At 59.0% G+C, this 10615-nt stretch overlaps 1 protein-coding gene and 1 long non-coding RNA gene across 6 annotated transcripts in view; one reads left to right on the plus strand and one right to left on the minus strand.

Annotated features, from left to right (window-relative positions):
* LOC115280138 overlaps nucleotides 1-559 on the plus strand; it is a 5105-nt gene extending 4546 nt beyond the window's left edge. Inside the window, exon 2 of the long non-coding RNA XR_003903684.1 lies at nucleotides 164-559. This is a non-coding gene — a long non-coding RNA (uncharacterized LOC115280138). The remainder of the gene's footprint in view (nucleotides 1-163) is intronic.
* Nucleotides 1-10615, minus strand: part of MBOAT7 (membrane bound O-acyltransferase domain containing 7) — a 12503-nt gene that overhangs the window by 1385 nt on the left and 503 nt on the right. For 2 of the 5 annotated variants that reach the window (XM_029924632.1, XM_029924630.1), the window contains exons 2-7: nucleotides 9816-9894; nucleotides 9585-9714; nucleotides 8900-9026; nucleotides 6948-7107; nucleotides 4564-4924; nucleotides 2695-2871 (exon numbers count right to left, since the gene is read on the minus strand). In XM_029924632.1, the coding sequence (XP_029780492.1) occupies nucleotides 2695-2871; nucleotides 4564-4924; nucleotides 6948-7107; nucleotides 8900-9026; nucleotides 9585-9714; nucleotides 9816-9891 (1031 nt within the window). In that variant the 5' untranslated portion in view covers nucleotides 9892-9894. Of the gene's footprint in view, nucleotides 1-2694; nucleotides 2872-4563; nucleotides 4925-6947; nucleotides 7108-8899; nucleotides 9027-9584; nucleotides 9715-9815; nucleotides 9895-10268; nucleotides 10293-10474; nucleotides 10585-10615 lie in introns of those variants that run through there. The other 3 variants (XM_029924629.1, XM_029924631.1, XM_029924633.1) reach the window with 3 other exon arrangements.

Raw genomic sequence — 10615 nt, forward strand, 5'->3', positions numbered from 1 at the left:
CAGCCCCCAGCCCCTCCTCCCTCAGACTCAGGGGTCCAGCCCCCAGCCCCTCCTCCCTCAGACCCAGGAGTCCAGACCCCCCAGTCCCTCCTCCCTCAGACCCAGGAGTCACCACTCTCTTCAGGAACCCAGCTCATCCCCTCCCATCACATCTTTCCTCCAGATGCAGGATCCTGAGCCCCTAGCCACTTGTCTTGGGGATCTAGAAGTACAATTCCTGATTCATGAAGACTCCAAAATCTCCAGCCATGGTCTCCTCTCTCTATGGACCCAAAATGCTTATCACTTGAAGACCTACAAATTCAGGCTCCAGTGCCCCCTTCCACAGAGACACAGAAACCTCCGCAGGGGACTCGGGCTGGGGTGGGGATGGGGTGCCTCCTTGGCTGTGGGCATCAGCCTTTCCCTGGGGCACAATAATGCTGCCCCCTCATCCTTGGGGGCCTAAAGAGTCTGTAAAAAGGCTGGATTTTCCCTGTTGCCAAAAGGGGAGACCTCTTCCCCTCTCTCTCTTCTTCAGCCATTTCCCCGAGGAAACACAGTTTTCTGAGCGTCTGGATACAGATGGAGGCGTTCGCAAGGGTGGAAACAAGCCTATGAAACACAGTTCACGAAGGTTTTTCGGGGGGGGGAGGGGGGTGGTACCAGGTCTCTGGAATAGGAGTGTCACTGGAGCGGGAGCCCCTGTCTTCCCGCCCCTGTGGGGGGGGTTCATCCGAGGCGCCTGGCCTCACACTGCCACCTGCTTGTCCCTGGGACACGAGTCCCGTCTTCCTCAGGGAGGCACAGGCAGCACAGGTGGCTACCCCGGGCCGGCGAACTTGGGCGAACAGGAGACCGTGCGTCACGGCGCCCGGAGTCCGTGGGTCCTCGCCCTGCGGGACCGGTGATCGGCTCCCTCGCGCTGCGCAGGGGACGGGGACGGTGGCTCCGAGAGAGCCGAGCCTTCTCTCCGCCTGGGCAACCTCGCTGGCCAGTTACGTGGTGCGGCACAGCCCGCGTCAGTGCTAGTTCCTTAAGGAGCCTGCGTTCTGTCTTTTCTACAGAAAAAACTCCCTGGGTCGGGGGCGTTTACAGAAGAGGTTCCCCAGCGGGGCATCTATCTCTTGGGGCAGAAGAGATGCGCATCAACGGCCCCTGGGGCGCCCTGAGCCGCACCCCCCCCGCCCCCCCGCAGGCGCCTGAACCGTGCGCTTTGGTCCCGCCCCCTCTGCCCACCAGCACGCTCTCCCAAGAAACGTCTGTGCTCCCCTCAACCCTCCCCGCTTCCGTCCTCCCTGGGTCCCACTCCAGCCGGCTCTCACTTCCACCCTCCAAACTGCTCCGGTCAAGGTTGCTGGAGGCCCAAGCCCGAGCCTTTGCTGTCCTGAAGCCCTTGACACCACCCGGCACAAATGAGCCCTCTCCTCTCCCGACTGTCCTCGCTCAGCGGCGTCCCTGGTCGGCACTGCTGACGTTTGGGGCCCGATCATTCTGTCCCGGGGGGTGGGGGCCCTGTGCCACGCAGGGTGTTGAGGAGCATGTCTGGCCTCTAACCACTGGGTGCCAGGAGCACCTCCCAGCTCTGACACGAGAGGCTTCTAGAGGCTTCTAGGCGCTACGCGGGGAGTGTGGCGTAGCCGCCGCCAGCCAGGAACCGCTGACCCGATGCTCGGCCCTGGAGCATCAGGGGCCGCCGCTCCTGGAAGACACCTGGGTGTGCGCTCCTTACAGACCCCTCCTTCTGCGCCAGAGTCACGGGGCTGGCCACCTATCCAGTAACCCGGCTGAAACCTGACAGTCACCTCCACCTGAGTCTCGCTCCCTCTCCCCACCCATTCTGGAAACTTCCTCCTGCCCCAGTCTTCCCGTCACTTGGCGTCATGCTTCACTTCCTCTTGGTCTCACCCCCACGTTCGGGTCAGATCCTGACCTCACTTGGTGGCTCTGGGAGGGCGGAGTGACACTCGGCAGGTTACCTAACCTGAGCCTCGGTTTCCTCACCTTTAAAAGGAGGGGACGGGCGCCTGGGTGCTCCGTCATTTGAGCCAGGCCATGAGCCAGGGCACTTCGGCTCAGGTCATGATCTCAATGTTCATGAGTGTGAGTTCGAGCCCCGCTCGGAGCCTGGAGCCTGCTTTGAATTCTTTGTCTCCCGCTCTTTCTGACCCTCCCCTGCTCACTCGCTCGCGCTCTCTCTCTCTAAATAAACGTAATAACGAGGGTAGTGAGCTCTGGGTCCGAAGGTTGTAAACACAACGTCTGGCACAGTCTCCACTCGAGAAGAATCACATAAAAGCTACCATACAGCGACTACTCACCTGGCGGGCCTCACGTTAGGTACGTCTCACATCCATCTCTGAAGCACGTAACAGCATCACCCCCAGTTAAGCGTTGAGGAAACACAGGTCAACTAATTACTTAAGGTTTTCCTGTATCTGGCAGGGCCAGGATCCCAGAAAGTCTGGCCAGAGTCCACAGGATTCAGCACGCTGCTTCTGTCCAATAATGCTGACTTTACAGAGGTAGAAACTGAGGCCCAGAGAAGGGAAACGGTTTACCTCAGAGCAATGCGAATCAGTGGCTGGGCAACTGGCTCAAGAAACTACAACTCCCATGATCCTCTGGGGCGGAGGCCCGGCCGGGAGCCCGTAGGCAGCCCCAGGCGCTGCTGGGAGGTGTAGTTCCGTGTTTTCCCAGGGCAGGCGCGCTCACCTTAGGACATAGGAGCGAGCAGGTGCGCTCTTGTAGATGTACTGCGCCAGCCACCACTGCACCGTCATGTTCCAGTACCGCATGCCTTCCCGCACCCGCACGCAGAAGTCAGTGCCGTAGCAGTCGATGTTGCGGATGGTCTCATAGTCGTACTCCACGGAGGCCGCCTTCTCCGGACTGGGGGGGTGGAGGATGAGGGTGGGGGACAGACATGCAGCTCAGCCAGGCCCCCCTCCCGACGCTGGCTACTGTCCCAGCCCCGGATGCTAAGGAGGGGATCACGGCCAGGCCAGAGCTCTGGCTGTCATGTTCACTAGGGCAACAGGGGAGGGTAGGTCGGAGGGAGCCTTTTCTGGGGTGAAGATTGGGGACGGGGCACAACAGTTTAGTGACAAGGGGGTCCTCCTTCTCTTGGTCATAGGGGCAGCAACAGCAACGAAAAGCCTTCAAGGGCTACAGTTGCTAAGCTACGAGTCCTCAGCAACCTGACCCTTCAGGGGTCTCAGATGCTAGGGAAAGGCCATTCCTTAGCAACCAAGCGCACTCTATTCAGAGAAGCCTCCAAGTGTGGTCCTAGGTTGTCAAGACACTGTGGTTGCTAGGGAAGTAGCATCCCTACCAAAGAGGTGGTCTATGATTGCTCAGGAGATGTTGGAGGCCCACGTGACACCTGGATGGTCTCTGTTGCTAGGGGAAGGGCATTCCTTAGGAACAAGGCCGAGGATGTTTAGAAATGCTTCCAGGAAACACTTCCAGAAAAGGCTCCTCCAGGCTACTGGTCCTTCTGATTATTTAAGAAGTGTCATCTCCAGCAATACAGTGGCTCCTGGATCACTGGTGCCAACAGTCCCAGTGGCTGCGAACCTCCTTCACCCACCCCAGGGTGGGTGGCTTCCGAGAATGGGAGGGGGGCCATCTATTAGAAAAGCCTTCAATTCCTGCTTGCTGTTTTCTGGCGGATGCCCTCGTTAGTAACCGGGGCGGGGGGCGGGGATCTGCCAATGGTTGCTAGGAATGGGGGTCGGGGGGTGGGGGTGGGGAAGGTGGTGAGTCCAGTTCCAGTGATTAGGAAGGTCATTTCCCTAGCAACCTGGGAGCAACACTTCCTTAGCAACAGGACAGCCCCTAGTTACTGGCTGGCACTTCAAGAACGGGGATGGGGGTGGCATTACGAACAAGCCCCATCCACAGCTCCCGGGATACTTCCTTGCACCAGTGGGAAAGCCACCCGCGGCCGCTGGGAGCGGTGGCCTCTCTGCTAGAGGACAGCATGGTCAGGGACGCCATGTCTTCAGAAGGTGCAGGCTGTTACTGATGCCATCCTACGGTTGGGGACCTGTGCGCTGGGTTCTAATAACCAAGGCCAGTTTAGGGGGCGCCATTTACATAGCAATGAAAAGCGAGTCTGGTGGAAAGGGCAGGCCATGGTTGCTAGGGAAGCGCCTTGCTAGCAAGGAGGGGCAGTCCGGTTGCTAGGTAACCATTTCCCTAGCAACAAAGGGTTGGTCCCATCACAGCCCAAAGATGGTATCCCAAGTAACCAGGAGCAATTGGGTTACTGGGGTGACACTTACATGGCAACAGAGGGGAGGCACATGGTTGCTAAGATACCACCTTTTCCTAGCAACAGAGAGCAATTCACCATCCCTAGAGGTGACAAGCAGTAGCAACAGGGGGCAGTGGCGGGTATGATGAGTACCGCTCCCTAGGATGGGGTAGGTGGACTGTGGTGGCCAAGGGGCAACATCCACTGACGCAGGTGGCGAAGCTGTACCCCCTGCTCCCCGATCTCCTCCCTGCTAGGGGCAGGGCCAGCCTGTGCTGATGGGGCCTGCTGGGTCTTGGGAAGCCTCCCTCCCGCTGCCTGACCTGCTGGGGGGTGGGCATTGGAGGGTGGGGCCGCCCCCGGCCCGGGCTTTGGCGGCCACGGGGTAGGCCCCGAAGCCGGCAGCAATGCAGCCGCACTCGGCGGCAATCCAGGCCACGTAGAAGCGCATGCGGAAGGCGAAGAAGACGGGGATCATGTAGAAGAGGCGGGCGGGCAGCGGGCGGGCGTAGAAGGCGTCCTCGCGCACGGCCTCCAGCGGGAAGAGGTGTGAGGACAGCAGGAAGAGCAGGCCAAAGAGCGGGGCCGGCCAGGCTCGGCGCAGGAGGGGCCGCAGGCTGGGCACGGCCCCCGGGAAGGGCTGCTCCAGCCAGTCCAGGTACGTGCGGTAGCGGAAGAACGGGCCTGTGGCGGGAGGGAGGGGTGGCGGTCAGAGACTGGTCTGGACAGGGTGGGGGCGGAGAGCGGGGAACTGAGGGTGGGGGCAGGGAAGCAGACCCTGGAGGGGTGGGGCTATGAAACCTGGAACAAGAGGAGGGAGACAGAGAGAAAGGGACCAGAAACCAGTGAGTCCCAGGCTCTTGATCTTGGGGGTCATGAGTTCAAGCCCCACGTTGGGCTTTGTGTGTAGAGATTACTTAAAAATAAAATAGGGGCACCTGGGTGGCTCAGTCAGTTAAGGAAGTGTCCTACTGCAGCTCAGGTCATGACCCATCTCACAGTGAGTGGATTCGAGCCCGGCATCGGACTCTGTGCTGACAGCTCAGAGCCTGGAGCCTGCTTCGGATTCTGTGTCTCCCTCTCTCTCTGCCCCTCCCCCACTGGTGCTCTCTTTCTCAAAAATAAATAAACATTTAAAAAATAAAATAAGAAAGAAAGGAAGAAAGTAAGAAAGGAAGGAAGAAAGAAACCAGAGAGGGAGAGTTCAAGAACTCGGAGAAAAAGATAAAGGACAGATAAGCAGCAAGGAGGAAAGAGCTGGAGGGCGGGGGTATGGAGGCAGGTCCGAGAGAAACAGGAGAAGCACGGGACAGATGGGCCAAGACCCAAGGGGCGGGGTGACCTCTGCATGAAGGCGGAAGAAGAGCAGTGCATCTGGAGAGGAACAGAGCGGTTTGAGAGAGTGGAGGGTTGCAGACGTGGAGGACTCAGGGTTTGGTTCTAAGAGCCAGGAAACCACTGTAGAGGGAGGTGCTGGGGTACACTTCACCCTGGCCCCTGAGCAGGGGCGACTGCAGAGGGTCACTGGTGGAAAGCAGGGGACAGTGGTGGCACTGAAGATAAACTGATGGCCTAGCCCAAGAGAGAACAGGGGCAGGTTGACAGAAGGGACAGCCTTGCGTGTCACAGAAGACCAGAGTGGGATTCCATTCGTAAATGACCAGCATCGGCTCACCTACAGAGACAGAAAGTCCGCCAGAGGCTCCCAGAGACTGGGCGCAGATGCGGCTGAGGGACGATGACCACAGGGCCCAGAATCTCCTTCTGGGGCGATGAGACGGTTCTACAGCGACATGGCAGCGTTGGCCGCACAAGTCTGTCGCCGTGCTCAAAACTACTGAGTTGCATGCAGCTTCAAGTGGGTGAATGTGTCAATTACGGTTCAATTAAGCTGTCATAAAACAGAAAACCTCCCAGGGGCACCGGGGTGGCTCAGTCGGTTGAGCATCTGACTCTTGATTTCAGCTCAGGTCACAATCTCACAGTTTGTGAGTTCGAGCCCTCCATTGGGCTCTGTGCTGTAAGTGCAGAGCCTGCTTGGGATTCTCTCTCTCTGCCCCCCTCTCTCTTTCTGCCCCTCCACTGCTCGTGTTCTCTTTCTAAAAATAAACTTAAAAAAAAAAAACTTAAAAAAAAAAAAGAAAATCTCCTAGGACGTCAACATTAATGAAAAATATTTTCTGACGCTAAAAATGGGAGCGTAATGTGAATGTGAGTATGTGTTCCTTGGGTAGCAGAAACATCAGGGTCGCATAGACCTTGCTCCTTTATCTCTTGATCCTTCCCAAGAAGGCACAAGGATCACTGAGGCCGAGAACAGTCTGTCTCTGCTTTGGAGGATCAGTGGGAGAGTCTGATGTGGACCCAGGCAGAGACGCTCGCCCTCAAGAGGAGCAGATGCTGGGACACCTGGGCGGCTCAGTCGGTTAGGTGTCCGACTTCAGCTCAGGTCATGATCTTGCAGTTTATGAGTTCGAGTCCTGCGTTGGGCTCTGTGCTGACAGCTCTGAGTCTGGAGCCTGCTTCAGATTCTCCCCCTCCCCCGCTTACACTCTGTCTCTCTCAAGAATAAATAAATATTAAAAAAAAAAAAAAAGAGCAGATGCAGGACGGAGACAGGAATGGAACAGGCAGCAAAGTCCAGGTGGAGATCGGGGATGGCGGTGGTGAGGGGCAGGACGGCAGGGCTGGGGGCACCGGCACTCACCCGTCATGATCCCCACGTAGCAGTAGCTGTAGCTGAGCGTGTCCATCAGAGAGGGAACGTCGGGCAGGAGCCCCAGGGTGGGCCCCTTGCTGAAGCCCGTGGCCATTTCCTTCCTCTGGGCCAAGTGCAGGTCCTGAACTTCACTGGCCAGACTCACCAGCTGGGAGGAGGAAGGGGCACAGGCGGGGGTACAGACTGGACACGGGCTTCCCTCACCCCTGCCTCCCTGCCGCTCCAGGATGCCGTGGGGAGCTGAGGTTCTAGTCCATGGGCGGCTCTGGGCATCCAGAGTCATGAGGGTGCAGCTCTGACCAGCAGGTGCTCCCTAGCACTGCCTCCTGGGCCCTTCCGTCTCTCGTTCCCCCTTCTGTGTCCTCCTGCAGGCCGTGGCTTCATACCATGCATGCTCTCAAGGTCTCCAAGCTATACTGTGTCTGGGCTGCTCCCTCCATCCCCATAACCATTCAGGATGCCTCTTGCATTAATGCTCACATGCCTGCCGCATTCCTCAAACTTACTGCCTCCAGACTGAACACGTCACTATCCCCCCAGAGGCGGTGCTGTCCCCTCGGCAAATGCTACCAGCAGGCAATTAACTGCTCAGGCGGGAAACCTTCCTTACTCCCCAGGTCTCTGAGGCTGTAGCTTCTGGCTTCCACTTTGCCCCAGGCTGGATGTGGTGGGTCTGCCCCTCCAGGCCTTCTCCTCCACAGACCCAAGGCCTCAGCCAGCCTTCTGGCCTCCCCCCAGGTTCTGCAGAAAGGGAGCCCCGGGAGCCGAGTGGGGAAGGCAGGTGTGAGGGCTGGGCTGTGCCCCTCGATCCATCCTCTCAAGGTGGAGAGAGGGCTCCACAGAACACTCTCCTTTCCGTCCCACTGCTGCAAGTCCTCCCGTCCCCAGGTCCCCTCCCGTCCCTGCTGCTGGTCCAGGATCCGCACTGTCCCTTCTGGCTCCTCTCCACCCTGCCCACAATGTGGTAAAGGGGGACTCCTCAAAGTATCCCCAACGTGGCACTTCGTGCTGGAGCTCTGACTGGCCTACCCACGGCCTGGGTCAAGCCACCACTGCTGGTCAGCGGGACTCTGAGCAAGGAGGCCGCCCTCATCCCTTCCCATGGCAACTCTGCCGGCATCCGGAGCACAGTTCCAAACGGACAATCTGGCGACAGACCCCAAAACCACTTCCAGTGGATCCTGGGACCTTTGGGAGTCTAAACCTCGCACCTTGGCCCCGCCCCCCCTTCAGTCTCTTGAACACTCGCAGAGACAGGGCGCACAGATACCGGAACTCAGTCTGCTCCCTTCCACATGCTGTTCCTACATCCTGATAGGCTCCTCCTCCAACTCTCAGCCAACGGACTCGGGCCAGCCCTTGCATCCAGGCCGCCGAGAACACAAGATGCTTGGGAGACCTGGTTCGGTACCTCTCGTGACCGTCCTGTGACATGTGGCTGGAGCCCAGCACACAGGAACTCATGACTTTTCGATCGGGGGGGGGGGGGGCGCCTAGGAATCTGCTTTCACCATCTTCCCTGGTGGTTTCAAGTCAGACACGGGTGTCCGGCTTTTGTGCCCTGAAGTGCCCTCTCTCCAAACCCGCTTCCCCTCCTCGGCTAACGGCCTGCTACCAGGCTGCACCCCTCCTTGGCTAAGGGCCTGCTTGCTACAAGCTGCACTCCTCGAGAACTGGTCTGCAAAGCACTTAGCTCGACCTTCGGCACGCGGCACAGACCAGAGAACACCTGCGGTCACACTGCTTGGCCGCGGTGGTTACTCTACTTGGCGGCCGGGAAAGGCAGGGGGACAGCTGAGAGGTGGAGGTGAAGTCTCGTCCCTGGGGTGCTTGGGAGATAAAAACCCCACCTCCCCTACTCCCCCTGGGCGTGGGTGGGCAGGAGGACGAGAAGATGCACCCTTCCCTGGCACCAAGAGAGGGGCGGAGGGGAGTCTGACCTTCAGTGTCAGCAGCAGCTGCACGGCATTGGTGAAGGGCGTGGGAGTGGGCAGGCCCAGCAGGCTGAGCGCGCGGAAGAACAGGAGGTAGGAGAAGGTCCAGGCGAGGGCCAGGGCGTGGCAGGAGCTGGGGCAGAGGCAGGAGGACGGGCGAGCTGGGTACAGAGACCTCGCCTCTGCCTCCCCCAGATTCTAGCTACAAGCCCTCCCTCCCCGCCCCCCCAACAGATAAGGGGGAAGGGGCGGGAGGAGCAAGACTGAACCAGTGTATGAGGGAGCTCAGCCCCACAGAAATGCGCCACAACAGAGAAGAGAATGAGAAGGGGTTAAGAGAAGCTTTAGGGTGGAAACCCTTCGGGCCTCCATTTTTCCCTGAGGGAGGGAAGAAACAGGGAGAGAGAAAGGGAGACGTAATACAAATATGAATGGTGGCAGGGCCGGCCCACCAGTCCCTGTTCTCCTGAATACATGATAAAGACATGAAAGGACCAGGATCAATACGCGGGGACAAGACCCAGAAGAAAAGGCCAGACAAGAAGAAACAGACCAAACCACACAGAGAAGCAGAGACAAAGAAGAGACACCAAGAGACAAAGGCAGAAAGGGAGATAGGCCCAAAAAGGAAACAGGTTCCTTCTTCTCCCTCTGTTCTCCCTCCAGACCGCCTCCTCTCCCAAATCCTCACCAGGGCTGTGCCTGAATGAGGGCCCAGGTCCCAAGGATGGTGATCAGGGAATGCAAAGTGTGGGGGCCACAGGTGAACAAGGTGAGCCCCAGGCCCACAGCCGCTGCCCCCCATCTCTTCAGCCCAGGTCCTGCAGGGAGAAGGGACAGCATAAGCCTGGAACCTTCCAGGGACTCCCCTGCCCAGTCCCCCCGCCCCCCAATTTTCCACTAGGGAGGGAACCTGACTCACCAGCTTTCTTAAAGAGGAAGCCGATGGGGATGGAGATAAGAAGAACCACCAGATAAGTCCATTCTTCAGGCGACATGGTCTGGGGGAGGGCAGAGGGTTTGTAGTGAGAACCCAGGGGTTCGGGCCATCAGTCCCTCACCTTTCCAGGATTCAGGAATTCACCCCTTCTAGTCCCCAGTGTGGAGGATCACGGAGTCCTTCCCTTAGCCCCTCTCCTCTGAGAACATAGGAATCCGGACCTCCCGGACCTTCCTCCTTCGAAGGATAAAGCAATCCACTCCCAGCCCCGCTTTTTGGAGAACCCAGGCCTCCAGTCCTCTTCTCTGAAAACCCAGGAATCCAGACGTCTCAGCCCCTACCCCCGAGGATCCAGGAATCCGGCCCCTCTCTCTGCGATCGCAGAAATCAAATCTAATCTCCTACCCCCCACTGAGGACCCACAGGTTCAGTCACCGCTCGCTGAGAACCCAGCAGCAACCCTTGTCCCGGGCCTTTCCCTTGGAGAGCCCAAGATTCCAGAGCTCCCAGCCCCTTCCTCTTTGGAGGATCCAGGAACTCGGGCCCTCCCTCTCCGAGAACCCAGCCTCCAGCCGCCACTTCCATCCAAGGTGCAGATGCTTCTCCCACCTAAAGCCTGGAGGGCGCCCCCCCTCACTTACGCCCCCATTCCCCCAGCGCAGGTCAGACCGGCTCCGTCAAAGCCACAGGCGGTTACACCAACCCCTGCTCGGCCGCGTTCCCGGCGCCGCGTCCGCCTCCGTGGGCCGGCCAGTCCGCCGCCCCCCAGCCTCGCCCCCGGG

The sequence above is a fragment of the Suricata suricatta genome, chromosome 16, assembly GCF_006229205.1.
Source record: "Suricata suricatta isolate VVHF042 chromosome 16, meerkat_22Aug2017_6uvM2_HiC, whole genome shotgun sequence".
In the NCBI taxonomy this organism is placed as follows: Eukaryota; Metazoa; Chordata; class Mammalia; order Carnivora; family Herpestidae; genus Suricata; species Suricata suricatta.